The 16633-nt window shown below is 54.1% G+C and overlaps 6 protein-coding genes and 1 non-coding gene across 7 annotated transcripts; 2 read left to right on the top strand and 5 right to left on the bottom strand.

Annotated features, from left to right (window-relative positions):
* Positions 1-287: 287 nt before the first annotated feature.
* On the bottom strand, positions 288-360 carry BO94DRAFT_t53. Its single transcript has one exon. It is a non-coding gene; the product is annotated as a tRNA-Phe (tRNA).
* A 1178-nt stretch (positions 361-1538) lies between these two features.
* BO94DRAFT_507803 (uncharacterized protein) lies at positions 1539-2694 on the top strand (the record flags this gene model as incomplete). Its single annotated transcript, XM_025609634.1, has 2 exons — positions 1539-1701; positions 1763-2694. 2 exons carry the CDS (start codon positions 1539-1541, stop codon positions 2692-2694), a joined length of 1095 nt encoding a protein of 364 aa, XP_025471735.1.
* A 401-nt stretch (positions 2695-3095) lies between these two features.
* BO94DRAFT_530867 (argininosuccinate lyase ARG4) lies at positions 3096-4789 on the bottom strand. Its single transcript, XM_025610769.1, has 3 exons — positions 4681-4789; positions 3782-4612; positions 3096-3734 (listed from the first exon to the last, which is right to left on the bottom strand). Exons 1-3 carry the CDS (start codon positions 4733-4735, stop codon positions 3226-3228), a joined length of 1395 nt encoding a protein of 464 aa, XP_025471734.1. The 5' UTR covers positions 4736-4789; the 3' UTR covers positions 3096-3225.
* A 1273-nt stretch (positions 4790-6062) lies between these two features.
* On the top strand, positions 6063-7329 carry BO94DRAFT_581318 (branched-chain amino acid aminotransferase; the record flags this gene model as incomplete). The annotated part of the gene is made up of 2 exons (XM_025615397.1): positions 6063-6135; positions 6218-7329. 2 exons carry the CDS (start codon positions 6063-6065, stop codon positions 7327-7329), a joined length of 1185 nt encoding a protein of 394 aa, XP_025471733.1.
* A 348-nt stretch (positions 7330-7677) lies between these two features.
* Positions 7678-10659, bottom strand: BO94DRAFT_581317 (uncharacterized protein; the record flags this gene model as incomplete). The annotated part of the gene is made up of 2 exons (XM_025615396.1): positions 7678-10306; positions 10415-10659. 2 exons carry the CDS (start codon positions 10657-10659, stop codon positions 7678-7680), a joined length of 2874 nt encoding a protein of 957 aa, XP_025471732.1.
* A 488-nt stretch (positions 10660-11147) lies between these two features.
* Positions 11148-13484, bottom strand: BO94DRAFT_571618 (glycoside hydrolase family 76 protein). Its single transcript, XM_025614879.1, has 3 exons — positions 12912-13484; positions 12152-12846; positions 11148-12095 (listed from the first exon to the last, which is right to left on the bottom strand). Exons 1-3 carry the CDS (start codon positions 13006-13008, stop codon positions 11505-11507), a joined length of 1383 nt encoding a protein of 460 aa, XP_025471731.1. The 5' UTR covers positions 13009-13484; the 3' UTR covers positions 11148-11504.
* A 992-nt stretch (positions 13485-14476) lies between these two features.
* BO94DRAFT_507790 (chaperonin-containing T-complex subunit CCT2) lies at positions 14477-16506 on the bottom strand. The gene is made up of 4 exons (XM_025609633.1): positions 16427-16506; positions 16201-16358; positions 14753-16127; positions 14477-14697 (listed from the first exon to the last, which is right to left on the bottom strand). The coding sequence occupies exons 1-4, from the start codon at positions 16427-16429 to the stop codon at positions 14638-14640; spliced, it is 1596 nt and encodes a 531-aa protein (XP_025471730.1). The 5' UTR covers positions 16430-16506; the 3' UTR covers positions 14477-14637.
* Between the last annotated feature and the right edge of the window lie 127 nt (positions 16507-16633).

Below are 16633 nucleotides of genomic sequence, written 5' to 3'. Positions count from 1 at the left end.
AACCTAAGATAAGCATTCCGACAGGCGCAACCAGATCAAATCTCCTTGCAGGAGTGGGTGTTGGGAGGCGCAGTAGATGATCATTGTCCGTCACTTTCCGTAGTTTCATCTTGCTGACAGGGTTGCAAAGGACTTGAAATTGGTTGAACATCCGATGAGTTAGCTCGGGAGAAAGTGCTAGCAAAAAGGAGGTGAGCAGGCAGCTGACTAGGATGATAGATAACCAGGCCTAAAAGGGAAGTTCGGAAGGGACCGGACGGAGAGAAAAAATGAAAAGAAAAAATGAATGGGACGAGCCGGGCTTGAACCGGCCACCTCCAGATCTTCAGTCTGACGCGCTCCCAGATGCGCCATCGTCCCTGATTCATGTATTCAGGCTGGTTTTTAAAAACTATGTTCCTGTGTGAAATGTGTGCCTACCATATTGACATGCCCTGGAATTTATCGGGCTTCTTGGTTCTTAGATGATACAATTCTCCCAAAGTATAGTCAATCTACTTGCTACTACTTTATTCTTCGAATAAGCATCTCAAATACAATCTTTTATTGTGATGCAGTGGTCAATGTTCTGTTTTGAGTACTTGGGCTACTCCGCTCTCAGAGAAGGCCTGGCAGTATATCAGATGTATGTGGCGGCCCCTAGGGGGGTCAAGCTTATAAGGGATGCGCACCTGAGCCTAGTGGCTCAGAATCCTAGTCTTTTGCCAGATAGTGTAGCTGTCTAGCAGGGGTTCCGTCCCTACAAGCGCACCTAGGGAGCAGCCCTGACAATGTACAGAATTTACAATTTCTGCATCCACTTCTTGACTGGGTCTAGTTTCATAATTCTCATGGTGTAAACATATAGCTACAGCAATATCTCAAATATATCCTATGACGCTTTCTGACTCGTGATATACGGGTTATATATCAATTACTTTTTACATATAAGCGATGGACAAACTCAGATCCAAGATATCATCTTAAACACTAGCAGATTTGCTAAATCCATGATGAGAAGTCAACAAATACATAGGGGGCTCGATTAATCTGCAACCCCATATAGATACGTTGGAAGAGGATTCCGATGAGATGTCTACGGATCTTGCCTCTCTCAGAGGTTGGTACTAGTCTAAGACACGCCTATAACTGGATAAAGTAGCCTGAACCAGTTTTATAGTTCCTGTTCGATATCACCATCAGCATCACCATCAATACGCGGAACCCATCGAACATCTCCACCAACTGGTGGGTATCTATCTGACCCGTCTGGCCCCTTACCAGCACAGAAAAGGGGCAGTACTTTATACACCCACCATCCAACACTCCGAGATCAGTCCACGTAGAGCGAACAGCCCCCAATCTTGACTGAGTTGGCCGAGCCAGACGAAATCCACGTATACTCCCGGTCGGTTGTGTACAGGACCTCCACCCGTCAGCCTGAGCTGCGGGGTAACCAAGCAGCCGCCTGCCTTGCGTCCCCTCAAAGAACCCCAACCCCAACTCCAACCCCAATCCTGTTCTTATATTCGATTCCCTCCACACCAAATCCAAACAAAATGCCCAGGGCTCCACTCCGCAGGGGATTACTGCTCCCGATCGGGGAGATCCCGGTGGATTCCATTCATGCCGATCCGACCATCTCCGCATCCAAGAAGGACCTCAAAACGATTACATCGTATAATCTTCTTCCCAAGCGGACGCAGACCATGATTGTGCCTGGTACAGACCATCTCCCCTGTTCGAACACTTACTAGAACCAAGTGCTAAACATAAACAAAAGGCACCCCCGCAATCTGGAAACCAGTCACCACCCCCCGCAAACTCAAACCGGATGCCGGAAAATACATCCTGGATCCTAATGGGCTCGTCTTTCCCAAATTCGCCATGGAGCCGCTCCTCAGAGCCATTGCCGTCACTCAGCCCCGGATGAAGCTCAACGATGTTGATCTTATCACTGATCGGAGGAATCTCCGACTTCTCTTGGCGTTTGTTAGCGGTCAAAAGAAGGAGTTTCGAATTAATGTAGAGGTGGTCGAGTCGACTGTGTTTCTGTCCACCTGGGCACCAGTCAAGACCAATTTTGTCAGCAAGTTCGAGGGCTACGGGCACGAGTTTGAAAGCGTCTCGACGTGGAAGCCGCGGTATATTCGGGACAGTATCATTCATGCTCGTTCGGTTGGGTATACTCTCGGGGGAATCAAGATGCTGCTTCGCTTTGAAGTAGATGCGTGCATGCCGGCTAGAAAGCATAGTGGTGGAGGGGTTGCTCCAATTGAAGCGCCGACAGGCATCAAGGTGGTGAATGAAGGAACCTTGGTGGGCCCGTCACGCATCGTGGAGATCAAGACGGGTCCGGTCGCGAAACGTCTGGATTTCGCCAAAAATATGGCGCAGATGTGGTTCTCCCAGACGCCCTTTCTATGTAAAGGGAACTATGAGGCTGATGGGACGTTTTTGCCCGCAGAGGAGAGGAATGTGGAGAAGGAGGGGAGACTCGCCAAGTGGGAAGAGGACAACAAGGAGAAGATTCAGAAGCTAGTCCGTGTTCTCCAAAAGATCTTTGAGGTTGTGAGATGTGTGCCGCATAGATGTGCACTGGTGCATGAAGGCGACAATACATTGAAGGTATATCAGGATGGAAACCCGGGCCATAGGGGGATCCCAGAGGATCTTCTAGCCATGTGGGATATACCAGCGGTAAAGAATGGTTAGGTTGGTCTGAGACCCAACGTTTTTGGCTTGATGGATCGGGAATGTTTATGGTTCAATTTGACAATCCCAATGGATATTATCCACAATCCGCAGGTTTGCGATCATCGTCGAGGAAAGACCTGATGACGACTCTTGGCTATGGAGCCCATGTCAGTCCGTCGCGCCCGAGTTTACAGAGAGGAAGTGGAGGGAGGGAGCGAAACGATGGATGTGGAGAATCTCATGGCCAGGTCAGGCACATCAGGTCGGGTGGAGAGGACATGGAGCTGGAAAGGATCGGCCCCCTTTCTGCGTCGGCCACCTCATCCTACTTTACTTCCGATGCAGAACCCAGCATCCTGTATTTAGTACCTAGAACGAACCATCCATATATTGCAACATCTACAAAAATAATGGAGGGCGAAGAAGGAAAAGTAGCGACATAACCAGCCGAAAATAGATTAACCCGAACCGTATTATCATATATGTCATACAAATCTCTATCCAGACACGCACGCTAACTTTTGCCTAACCAAGCCAATCCCGAAAACGCTACAGCAATCCGCGAAGAACGCCCGTCTGCTCCAACACAGCCCGGCGGCTGGTACCGCCCACTGCATCCTTCAGTTCCACCGCACGCTCGTAGTCCAAGCAGGCCTGAACGTCGTTGTCGAACCGAGCATCCACTGTCTGGAGCTGCTCCTGCGAGAGGGTGTCCATGGGAACGCCATTCTGCTCAGCCAGAGCCACGACCCGGCCGGAGATGTGGTGACCCTCGCGGAAAGGCACACCCTTGCGGACGAGGTAGTCGGCGAACTCGGTGGCCAGCATCTCCGGCGCCAGCGCGGCGATCATCTTCTCCGGGATGACGGTAAGAGTCGACAAGACACCGGTGGCGATCTGGATGCTGTCACCGACAGTCTTGATGTGGTCAAGCAGGGGCTCCACGCTCTCCTGCAGATCCTTGTTGTAGGTGGTCGGGAGACCCTTGATGGTGCACATCAATCCGGCCATCTGGCCAAAGGCACGACCGGCCTTTCCACGCAGAAGCTCCAGGCTGTCTGTGAAGGGTCAGTATGAATCTGTAGAGAGCGGGAAGGAAACCGACCTGCGTTCTTCTTCTGAGGCATCAACGACGAACCAGTCGAGTAGGCATCGGACAGGCGGACGAATCCAAACTCCAAACTGCTGTAGATGATCAGATCCTCCGCCCAGCGGGAGATCTTAAGCATGAAAGAGCTGCCCCATTGCATGGTCTCCATGGCGAAATCGCGGTCGGCCACGGCGTTCATCGAGTTGTACAGCAGACCATCGAAGCCAAGCTCCTGAGCCATGGCCTCACGGTCGATCTGGAAGGGGTTTCCTGCAAGAGCACCGGTACCGAGGGGACTGCGGTTGACGCGCTTGGTGACCTCACGCAGACGCTGGAGCTCGCTGGCAAAAGCGGTCGCGTGCGACAGGATCCAGTGACTCCAGCGAACAGGCTGGGCCTTCTGCAGGTGGGTGTAACCGGGCATGATGTAGTCAATCTCGGACTCGGCACGGGCAATGGAAACCTTGATGAGGTCGCACAGGAAGCTGTCCAGCTTGCGCAGCTCATCGCGCAGCCACAGGCGCATGTCCGTGGCAATCTGCTCATTACGGGACCGGCCGGTGTGCAGCTTGCCACCAATCTCCTTGCCGATGATCTCGGAGAGACGGCGCTCGTTGGCTGTGTGGATGTCTTCGTCGTTCTCCTTGGCAACGAAGGTGTTGGTGCTCCATTCCTCGGCGATCTGCTTGAAGCCGCGCTCGATCTCGGCGAACTCGTGGGCGGACAGGATACCAGACTTGGTGTTGGCCCGGGCGAAGGCAATAGAACCAGCAATATCCTGCTTCCAGAAGATGCGGTCGTAGGGCAGGGACATGTTGTACTGCACCATCAAGGGGTCGAGGCCCTCTGCAGCCGACAGTGTGCATTAGTCGCTATCACAATAGAAGGCATTGAGCAGGGAAGAGAAGACTTACGGGTAAATCGACCTCCCCAGAGCATATTTTCGGCGACTGCTTTAGAACCGCTCATTTTGAATTGTGTGTAGTGATGAATGAAGAGGAAGAAGAGAGAAGAGAGAAAGCTGTTAAGAAGAAGACGGGGAGTGGTGCCGGCTGGATTAGGCAAGTCTGAATCACACTCGCCAGCGACATCGGGGCGCTAGGCTGCTTCCAGATAACGCCCTCGGTCCAATCAGAGGAGCCGGTTGGCAGCGGGTCATCAAATCACGTGTAAAAATGACTCATCGCGGGGCATCAGTATGGTCACGTGAATATCTTAGGTCGGGCATGATCTGCATCGTCTAGACTCGTCAACTTTTACTTCTGACATATAGTTATGTTATCTACCTACAGCTTATGTACAGGAAATTGCACGTCTACAACAGTACCCGCATCTGGTCAGTGGCGGTGAATTAGTACTCGAATGATTCCTCTAGAGTATATTTCGGTGCACGGACTACTACTACAACAACAGTAAGCTATCTTAAATGTTTCAGAGACATAGCACGGACATGGCATCTCTGGTCAAATTGGCTGTAGGGATATGTTGGCAAGCCTAGAATTTTTCATGCTGTTCCACAAGGAGTACTGAACAGGTACTGTTTCCTGCAACACGAGCGTTGAGACAATGCGGTACCTCGTCATGAATTGCGGGGTTGCATTGATTTTTGGATGAGATCGCTGAATGCCATGTACTACTAGTAGAAAATAAACTGCTGGAGCCAAGCCAATGGCTTATTTGTCAGAGTGGCATTGGTGAATTGGGGTCGGTAACCGACACTTGACAACTCACCGTGAGAAGGTGGCGGTTATATATCCGTGGTTGATTTGGCAGCTGGAAGTTCTTAATTTGGTGGGGTGCGCCTGTTAGTGATCTAGACTTGCATTTCATTGAGAAGAACCTGTTTCTGTAGTATTAACGAAACAGCTCGAGGGAGAAACACCACGATGAGCCCATCCAGAGGGAAATAGTAGTGGATGGATAATAATGCGGGGATCAAATCCGATCGAGTGCGGCGGATCAATCCAGAATGCGGAGAGGCAGTACGTAGTGGAGTCAGCTGCAACCAGCCAGGAACCACATTCCAGGATCCTTGGTTCCTAGTTGGATGGTAGTATTACTGCATTGGATCATTAGGCTGGATATTCTTCTTGGGCATTGCACATGCCGTGCCATTCACTGGCTGGTAATGCCTGTAGACTCGACCTTATTTTACCTTTCTACCCCACTCCTTCTACTCCTTACTTCTACTTCTTCTACCTCCCTCTCCCTCTACCTCTACACCCCTCTACTTTTACTTCTACTCCAACCTCACATCCAATCCATGCCCACAGACAACAAACCCAACAAACCCAACATGACAACCCCCTTCCCCCCACCCCCAGTCACTTCCATCGACTGGGACAACGTGGGCTTCAAAGTGCGCGATGGTACGCCCGCCCCTTCATACCCCTCCCTCACTCTCCCTCCTACAAAAGACCCCCCACTAATCAAAAATTCATCAATATACAGTAAACTTCCACATCCAAAGCACCTACACCACCACCACCGGCACCTGGAGCGCCCCCCAACTGATAAAATCCCCCCTAATCCCTCTCCACGGAATGTCCCCCGCCCTCAACTACGGCCAGCAAGCCTACGAAGGCCTAAAAGCCTTCCGCCACCCTTCCTCTACCCCCCCCAGCACCAGCACCACCCCCAGCAAAATCACCATCTTCCGACCCCACCGCAACGCCTCCCGCCTCACCCACAGCACCACCTACGTCTCCATCCCCCCGATCCCAGAATCCCTCTTCGTCCAATGCGTCAATCTCGCAGTAGCCACCAACGCAGAATACGTACCCCCGCATAACACCAAGGCGGCACTCTACATCCGTCCCGTTGTCTTCGGGTCTAGTCCCCAGCTCAGCCTCACCCCGCCGGACGAGTATACTTTCGCTGTGTTTGTTACGCCGACTGGGGTCTACCATGGGGTTCATGCCGTGGACGCCCTAATCCTCGAGGACTACGACCGGACCGCACCATCCGGGACCGGCAGTGCGAAAGTAGGAGGGAACTATGCCCCCGTGCTGCGTCACAGCGCAGCAGCATATAAAGATGGATTTGGAATCACGCTTCACCTAGACAGTAAGACCCGGACAATGGTGGATGAGTTCTCGACTAGTGCCTTTATCGGAGTGAAGAGGGACAAAGACGGAGGGATCACGCTCGTGCAACCCGATAGTCCGAATGTGATTGATTCGGTGACTGCGGCGTCGGTGTTGGAGATCGGGGAGAGGATGCTCGGGTATAAAGTTGAGAAGAGAACCGTGAAGTATGAGGAGATCGCGGAGTTTAGCGAGGTGATTGCTGCTGGGACAGCGGCGGCGTTGGTGCCGGTGAGGAGTATCTCGATGAAGTCGAGAGGGGATCGGTGGGAGCTTGAGTGTGGAGGGACGGAGGGGGGAGGTGGGCCGGTTTGTGTGGAGTTGTTGAGGTTGTTGCAGGGGATTCAGACAGGGGAGGTGGAGGATATATTTGGGTGGAATTGGGTGGTGGAGAGGCCAGAATTGGAGGGTGAAGGAGAAGGGGAGAAGGAGAAGGATCGGGAGGATAAGGAGTTGAATGGGGTTAATGTGCCTTAGTTTCTTTCTCTCTATGGTCTATTGTCGAGGATTGTAGTCGGTGGCTAGTGAAAAAAGTAATACGGCTAGTAATGGTTTATTATCATCAGACTGGACAAAAAGTTCAATTACATTGCAACCGAATCACCTGCCGACTGCACTGCTAGAATTACAACAACAGGCTTCCAGGAAAAAAAAACAAAGTATGTATGTATTGCACGCCACATCACATGCAATCCTGGCATGGAAGAAAAAGCCGAAACATGCCCAACGCACAAGCGCGTGACAACAGATCATACAAACCACCAAATTATGTAAACACGGACCTCTGCTGGAGGGAACATACATAGCTGCTGCTGCTGCTGCTGCTTAATCGCTATCGCTGTCACTGCTCTCACTGTCACTTTCACTTTCACTCTCACTTTCGCTCTCATCGCTGTCTGACGGCGGTGAGAACATGTTGCGCTTTCGGGGCTGGTTGTTCGCGGCCCGTCGTGGCTGCGTCTTAGCTTCTAGCTCCTTCTTCTGGTTTTGGATCAGCGACTTCAGCGTGGTGCGTGTGGTCCGGGTCGCGCTGGGGGGACGTGCCCACGCCTGCGACGGAGCAGGTTGCGAGGCGGGAAATTCAGAGGGCGTGGTAGAGTTGGGTTTGATAAGTGAAGACGCCGTCTTGCGAGGGGAGGTTTTGCTGACAGGCTCGTCCTCAGATCCCGAGTCAGACTCGGATTCGGATTCCGATTCCGATTCCGATTCAGAACTGGATTCTGAATCGGACGATACCTCTACCGGGGCCTGAGGGGACGGTTTGGGAGCCTGCTGCGGCGATCTGACCGGAGTGGGTCGGACAGGTGTCCCATTCGGTTTGGCAGAGCCGGCGCGGTATACAGTTCTTCCCATAGGCGGCAGATCCAGACCGTCCGAGGCAATGGAACTCTGAGGAGGCTCGCTTGCGACAGTCTTCGGGGACGCTGCCGTCTTGCTGGCCAGCCTGCTCCGCGCTTGAACCGGGGCGGTCTTCCCCGTTGAAGCTGGTGTTGACTTTGGACCATTTGCAGCTTTCGCGGCCTGGGGGGTCGGAACGACGATGGAGACCTCATCATGGTGGGAGCGTGGCGTTGATTTCTGCGACCCCTGACCGTTAGTTGTGGGTTTAGGCGAAACAAGGGCTGCCTTAGTTTTCAGCGAGGCCTCAAACTTCTCGACCTCCTTCCGCTGCGACTCAAACTTGATACGCTGAGTCTCCAGCTTCCCTCGGCGACCCTCCTTTTCAGCCTTCTTGTAAGCAGTCCATGCGGTCGACATATCCGTCAGTTTGCGGATATACTCAGGATCGGCCTTCTGCTGGCGTGCGGTCCCAATCTTAGCCTTCAAGTCCTCTTCAAATCGTTTATCCTGCTCAAACTTTTGGTTGGCTTCTTCCATGAGCTGGTCCAGCCGCTCTTTGGGCACCGAAGCGGGGAAGATCATAGAGCTGGAGTCCGACGTTCTCCTGTTGGCATCCGTCGCCTTGGCCCGGACCTTTGAGGCGCTCTGAGGATTCGACTTGGGCGCGGGCTGAGAACCGGTGCAGAGAACCTCGTCTTCCTCGGCGAATGACACAGACCGGCGTTCAGATGGTCTTTCAGCCGGAGAATTCCTGCGCAAGGCTGAGTGCAAGACTTTGACCTTGTCGATCGGGGTTTGGAGTTTCGAGGGCGTGGAGAACTGGGGCAGCGATACTGACCCACGCCGCAGCGTAGGGGCGCTGCTGCTAGGGATCTCCGGGGTGCCATTGGGGGGTAGAAAGTTGGGTTGCGCGGGGATGGCCGAGTCCTGGGTCAAATGCATATGCCGTTTGTTAGGCGGACTCTTCGTAATTCCCAGCCCTAGGACAGACTTCGGGGGTTCTGACGGTACACGTGCTGAAAAGCTCAGGCGGCTACCAAATCCAAAGGATGGGGCCCTGGCGCGCTTGCGTGGAGTTGATGGACTCACCTCAGGTGTCACAATGCTCTTCTCAGCGGACTTACTGTCATCCTGAGTACTTTTGGGCTCGGAAAGACGGGGCTCCTTGCTCGGTTCGAAAATGTCCGGGCTCAACTTTCTCTTGCGCGAGCTACCGTTCGATTGTTGCACTTCCTGCGTAGCTGTCACGCCTGCATCGCGCATTACGACATCGCCATTCTGGGGTTGGTCCTTTGTAGCTGGCTGGGGTTCTACATTCTCGTCATTCTCGTTACCTGTCTCTTCATTCTCGCTCTCGCTTTCAACTATCGGGATTGGCGCCTGCGGTTCATGCACAGGCCGACGCTTGAGTGGCTGACGAATACTCAAGGGAGAGAGCGATCCATCGGCGCTGCCCACTTCGCGCGGTGCGGCAGCTTTAACTTCCGTGGCATCTTCCACAATCGGCCGTCTTGCGGGACCTTGCGATGAGCCATGCCTCGAGGACGCGGCTGGCTCTTTGGGCGTCGGGGTATGGGAAGGGGAATCTCCCAGCTCCTGACTCACCGTGCGCTTCTGAAGAGGTGTAGCCGCAATGGTGCTGCCCGTCTGGTCCTGGGAATCCTCCCCATGCACTTGTGACTTCTTATCCCAGGGCGCGGGCGATCCTGGAACCTCATCCTTTTCAACCGACGAAACGGGTATTTCTGATCGGCGGTTCCCATAAGATCCCCACGCAGACGATGGTCTACTCGCCGATTCCGAGTTCGAAAAATCAATATTCTCCTCCTCAGCAATGGTTGGGATCTGATTCATGGCCGCCTTGACTGCCTCCTTTTTGATCTGGATCTGGCGCTCAAAACTCTCTGCGGCCGCGTCCCAGTCTTGGGTGACGGAGGGAAACCGTACGGGGGCGTATTGACCAGGCTTTTGTATGACGCGGACAGTAGCTCGCTGATCAGAGCCATCCTGGCGTGCTCTACCGTTGTCCACGAACACCTCAGCAACGGTCATGTCGGCATCGAGGTCGTCGGATTCATGGCTGTCATCGAGGAGCTTCTTGATGTCCAATGGGCTAAGGTGACATGAACAGTCAGCGACAAAAGCCAACCCGTAGCGTGTACATCCAACAATCGTGTGCAGTCAAGGATACAGTAGCCAACAACCAAAGCATTGCACTTACTCCGCCTTAGGTCTCAGCTTCTTCCACTTGTCTTGGATCATACCCGCCAGCCCACCGAGTGTGATCTCCTCCGGCTTCTCAAGCACGAGCAGGAACGTGGCCGGCTTTCCGACAGTCGAGCCATTTGTATTGCGACTGGCGTCATCGCGGTCGCGATCACCGAGGATGGAGCGGAGCGAGAAAGATGAAGTAGGCGCAACCTGCTCGCGGGGGTACACCTTGACCCTCAGACGTAGGAAAACCATGGCGGAGGATGGGCGCAGTGATAGCGACTTGGTTAGACTCTTGAAGCAGCACGCAAAAGTGGAATGTGCATTATCCGGTAGAGACCAGTGAATTTGTGACGGATCGTATTTGGACGGCAGGAGGAGTGGGTTGTTGAGAAGGGAAGATTAAGGTGTCCGGGGAAGTCCTGGGGGGAAAGACGGAATTGAGCGACAGGTTACTATGAGTGGCAGGGAGTAACACTGACCTAGGACCAGGGGCCAGGGAATTGACAGGTGTTTGGTCCCTTCCCTGCAGCGCCAAAGACGTGAATCTCTCTATCTGATGAATATTGTCGGCTTCTCACCGCCTTATTGGTCCGCCCGACATGGAGCCCGCGCGTCTTACCGCCTGCCCAGACGGGCCGGCGTGCTGCGCTTAACCCCATCGGGAAGATTGCTATACAGCCCCAATCCAGTAATCTCTTAGGACTCGACTCATGGCTCTTACAGATCAAGTACACGTATCGGTCCTCAATATGCATCTAACTCATCCAGCTATCTTTGGAATGTTAAGCTAGACATGCAAAAAGTGACAAGCCAGCAGGGTAATGATAATGATAATAACAACGCCGGATTGTCTCCGGTCGTGGAGTATGACTGCGTCCCAGGCACCTCAACTCCAAATGTCCCCTGCATCCCAAGAAACTCCCTGGCTGGTACTAACACAAATGAGATACACTATCCAGCAGTTTTGATTAGCCAAGGGAAGACAGTACCAAGCCAGACAACAATTAAACCAATATAGCAGCCACCTGTAGCCCTCTAATGGCTCAACTTATATGTACAGAACAGATTATCAAGCAAACCAAAATCCCGGGTGGGGCTCAACCTCCATAGACCAGCCAGGCAATGGAAGCAAGCCAGCCGCTGATGAATACTACAGTAAGAACCGAGGCGCCTGCGCGATCTGCGGTCGTGATATCAGGCAGCTTGTCGGGTGAGCTCTTTGGAGCAGTGCCCGCATTAGGGTCGCTCTTGCTGGTGCCGCCGGTGTCCGACGTCAGCGGGCCCTGACTGTTACCTTGATTCTGATGCGTAATCATGCTGGATGAGAAGACGCTCAAGGCGCTCATATCTGTCTCGAGCGAGGTCTCGCCGTCCCACTGCGGTTGGTACCACCGCCGCCCACACTGAGTGCCGGAATCACCGCCTGAACATTGCTTCGCCGCTGCCAGGGCTGACTGTTGAATCTTGGGGAGAATCTCGCCAGCAGTGTAGGGCGCAATGGTCGTGGTAAAGGTCAACCAGGACGCTAAGAACCCTTTGAAGCAATCCTGGTTCCGATCGCACATCATGTTTGGTTCACAAGAGATTTCCGACATGACGTTGCTGCCGTATTGTTGTGGGAAAAACTTTTGGAAGGCACTTGCAAGCAACCCATTGAGTCCTTTCTTCCATTTGTCGGCACCGTTGGTCTAAAACCGTGAGTACTGAGACCATACCAGACAATCTTCAATCAGAGGGAACTTACTAGATTATACATGTACGCAGCCCCACTGATGTAGGTTCCATAGTTGTACGTCCACTGTATATCACCATGGTCCTTGCACTGTGCCTCGGTGGTCGTCGTGTCGGCAATGTACCAGGCGTTTGTCTGTAACAGCGGGGTTGTCGCACTCCAGTCCCAGATCTTCTCCGCCCAGTTGCTATACGTCTCATTGTTGGTGTATCGTCCAAGGCGAGCCGCGAGTTGGAACAAACCGCCGTTGGAGATGGCATTCTTGGTGGTATAGCCGGCCTGATAGGGCCAAATCTGCCATCGCAGCCCACCTTGACAGCTGGAGGTATCCCATCGAGGAACCTGGGTGTTGAAGACACCCTGAGCGAGCGACAACCAAGATGGCTGGCCATCATCCTCAGGATAGTTCAGTTCTGCAGCTGTCATAGCGGCCAGGCCCCAAAAGACCTGGTCATCGTTACCTAGGTAGTTACTGTCGTTGGCCGGGAAGTAGTCGTTCTGGCCCTTCTGCCAGAGCATTCCTTGCGTGGTAACCTCATTGTACGAGGTGTCCCCGGTCCAGTACCAGTACTGAATCAACGTCATGAACATAGCACCACCTTCCCACCAGGTGTCGGGGAGCTTCCCTGGCGTTTGACCCGATTCGTTGCCATGGTAGTAGCTCATCATATTGTAGGCCGTGGTCCTGGCGGCATTCTTGATAGATTCTATGATAACAAAGGATTAGTTTCGGCGCGCGCGTCACTCTGCGCGGGAAGGACTGGGCGCTTACGCTCATCGTTTACATCCAGCTGCAGAGCAGTGACAGTTCCCAGGAAGGCGACCAGGGTAGTCAGGACGACCGCCCATATCCAGCCGGGCGAGATCATCGTCGATAAACGCGAATGCGAGTATCAAGTGAAAGACAGAGGAGACAGCAGCATCGATGCGCGTGAAGAGGTGGGAGAGGGCCGGCCGACGAAGGCGGACCGAGATGGGCGGAATGCGGCAGGGAGGGGAGGGGAAAAGAATGAGGGGATCAATCACGTCCGACCTTGCGCTGGGATTCAACGAGTGCAGGGATCCCAGCCGAGTTGGCAGAGGAATGTTGACCAGTCAAGTCGCGGTTGTTGACATGACATGCAACATGGTAAAAAGCAGCCGGGGAGGTGGCTGGATATGGACTGGGACTGGAACCCCAAAGGAAGGTCAAGAAGGGATTTCGGAGGGTGAGACTGCAGTGACGGCATCAGGTCGCGGTGGTACCAGCCCGACCTAGGGTGGTAGCAGGGTCGCAGTGGACCACAGCCCCTATGACCCCTTCCGAGTACGAGCCATGGGGTCGCATTGTGGTGCCAAGGGCAGGATGAAGGATGGATGGACGCAGTGACGGAGTGACGGAGTGACGGAAGTGCCAGGAGCTAGCTGAGTGCGGTGCCTGTCGCTGGACCCTGGAAGGCTTTCCTTGGGACTCTAGCTCAGGGTCCATGGCTTAGTCCGGCGGGTGCTTGTGTGCCGCCGAACGCGCAATGGCTCCCGGCAGGCTTCCTGACTGGCTGTCCCTTGCGGGGGCTGCTCCATCGATCGCCCCCAACTCACCTGCCCAGCCCGCACCACTATTTAACTACATCCTGACATCGCACGATTGCAGTTGGTTTTGAAAGAAAAGAGAAACCCAAGAGACAGGAGAAGTCCAAGAGAGAAAGTATAGGGGAATCCACATTGCTATCAACCAGACACCTCGACCCATCTGATGTCTGTTGCGCGTGCTCGGAGTAATTCCCCCACACCCACGCCCTCTAAATATAGGCAATCGCCCGCTTCTGTCTTGGCTGCTGGGATGATCGTCCACGGAAATTTTTTCGTGCCGAGGGTTTTCTATCCCGTACGTTGGACGACCGCATATCAGCCTTGGCGCGGGTGGACTGGCAGTACCAGGGCAGATGTACTACCCAGCAGTAAAAATAATGCAATGTCTGGGGTTATAGCGGGCGGCAGCTTCCCTACCACACCAGGACTTGGATCTGGTCTTAGTAGTCTGTGGCTACCCCATGTTTCGTTATCGTTTCTGTCTGCTATAAGCTTATGAGCGTGCCAGGCCCTCCGAATGGGGGGCTGGGATGACATCAGTTCGTCATACCTGAAGCAGATGCTGTACTACGTCGATGGATCCCATCGTCAATGGCAGCAGGAATCGTCGACCCCACAGCCCCCAGGGTGAGTGCTCCCGTGTCTAAGACGATCCTCCTGCTCGTGGAGCATTGGCATTCTGGCTCAGCACCAATAAATGGTACGTGAGTATACCAGAGCAGGAAGACAACTAAAGGCATCGCAAAAGCAATGCCCACAAATCCAGATATCGTAAGATGCTTTTGTCATCAAAGGTCTATAACATGATTACGCTCCGTATAGAGCACGCGATTGACATCCACCTCCCTGACCATACTGGCTTGAACCAAGTTCAGATTATTTTCCACGCTCGCATGATATTGGATATTTACTTGAAATCTCCTCGTCCCTTACATACGCTCACGTCTCCGGGGGGCGGCCCGGATGATGTTGTCGACACGCAGAAGGAGCTACGTGACAGTCACAATTAGTTTCCGGATTATCATGGGAAAGGAGCAGTCTTACCTCTGCAGCCTCCGATGCGGAAGACACCACCGCCTTCTTCAGCTTGTAGCTCTCCACAACGCCCAACTCGCGCATGTCGGCAATGCCACCACCAGGGGTGAGCAGGTCCAGTCCGGAGCTAGTCATGCCGTTGTTGATCGCCTGTCGTAGACGAGTAACCAGGTCGCTAGAGTCCAGACCAGCATTGTCGGCCAGGATGGTAGGGAGCTGCTTCAGAGCGTACGCAAACGCGTCCACGGCCAGCTGCTTCTTACCGGTCGTGTTCTGGGCGGCCTGCTCAACAGCCTTAGACATGACCATCTCGGCACAGCCACCACCCAGGGTGACGCGGGGGTCCTTGACGGTCTGAGAGAGGACAGCCAGGGCGTCGTGGAGAGAGCGCTCGGCTTCATCGAGCAGCTGCTCCGTGGCACCACGGAGCACGATGGTGCATGCCTGACCGGCAGCCACGCCCGAGAACTTGATGAGGGTATCCTCGCCGATGATGACCTCCTCGATGACATCGCAGTGACCCAGCTTGACCTGATCGGGGTGGTCAAACGTCGAGGCGATCTCGCCACCAGTGACCAGGGCCAAGCGCTCGACACCGTCGAAGTCGGCGTGTTCGATGGACATGATGCCAGCCTCCGTGAACAGCTGTTCGGGCCAGTTGTAGATCAACTGACGGTTGACGAAGCAGTTGATGCCGTGAGACTTGATCCGCTCAACCTTGGCCTTCATCTTCTCGCGCTCCGCCTTCTCGAGCTCCGCCAGCTTGCCGGTCGACTCGACCTTGACCCGAGCACCAAAGATCTTCACCTTGTCTGTGTCCATGGCGGTGTTGGCAACCATGATCTTGACGTTCTCCAAGCGCTTGGGCTGGTTCACACCGATCTTCTTGTCGAGGATGAAACCCTCGTCAAGGTAAGAGTCGCTAAGCTTGCCACCGGCCTTCTTGATGATCTGGATGTGGCTCAGGTCGGTCGAGCCGCGGAGACGGAGGACTGCATCACAGGCGAGGGTGGCGAACTGGTCACGGTCCTGGGCCAGGACCTTAGAGCTGAGGGTTGTACGAGCGATGGCGTGGAGGTCTTTGCGGAACGACTCCATATCGGCGCTACGGTCGACAGCGACCTTCTCCAGAGCCTCAAGAGCGGCCTTGCTAGCTATCCGGTAACCCTCGATGATGGTCTGAGGGTGGATCTTGCGGTTCACCAACTTCTCAGCCTCCCGCAGCAACTCCGCCGCCAATACGGTCACGGAGGTGGTACCGTCACCGACTTCGTCATCCTGCACCTTGGAGATGTTGACCAAAACCTTGGCCGCGGCGTTGTCGAGGGCAATAGATTTGAGGATCGTAGCACCGTCATTCGTAACGAGGATATCTCCGGTCGACCTAGATCATCCGTGTCATCAGTGCGGTGCTCAGGACGGCAACCCCGCTTAGCCTGGACTGTCATCCCACGTACGCTGACTGGAGGATCTTGTCCATTCCCTTGGGACCGAGTGTGCTCTTCACCAAATCACCGACGGCGATGGCACCGACAAAGGCGGACAAACGAGCATTCTCACCCTTCTCTTCGATGACATCGTCCGCAAAGATCTGCGTGGGATTGCCGAAGGACGCCTTGAGGGGCGGTCAGTATTTGAGAAGAGGGTAACGTTAAGGAGTGGGCAGCATCCTAGCCGACGTACCATGATGATTATAAGTGGTTGGAAGAATGGGCTACCGTCGGGGGAAAGACTGGCAGCTCAGGGGGTTCTCCTGGACGGTGAGGACTCAGAGAACGGCGAGTCGACCAATGCGGGACAACCAGAAAAGTTCGCGATGTGGCCCGAGCTCCAGCAGCGCCCGCAGACCGCCCGCCGCTCTTTCTGTCGCTTTCTCTCCAGCGCTGCTGT

The sequence above is a fragment of the Aspergillus sclerotioniger genome (genome assembly GCF_003184525.1).
Source record: "Aspergillus sclerotioniger CBS 115572 chromosome Unknown BO94scaffold_3, whole genome shotgun sequence".
Classification (NCBI taxonomy): domain Eukaryota; kingdom Fungi; phylum Ascomycota; class Eurotiomycetes; order Eurotiales; family Aspergillaceae; genus Aspergillus; species Aspergillus sclerotioniger.
The sequence above is the reverse complement of the archived record's forward strand: the minus strand, read 5'-3'. Positions and strand labels throughout refer to the sequence as shown.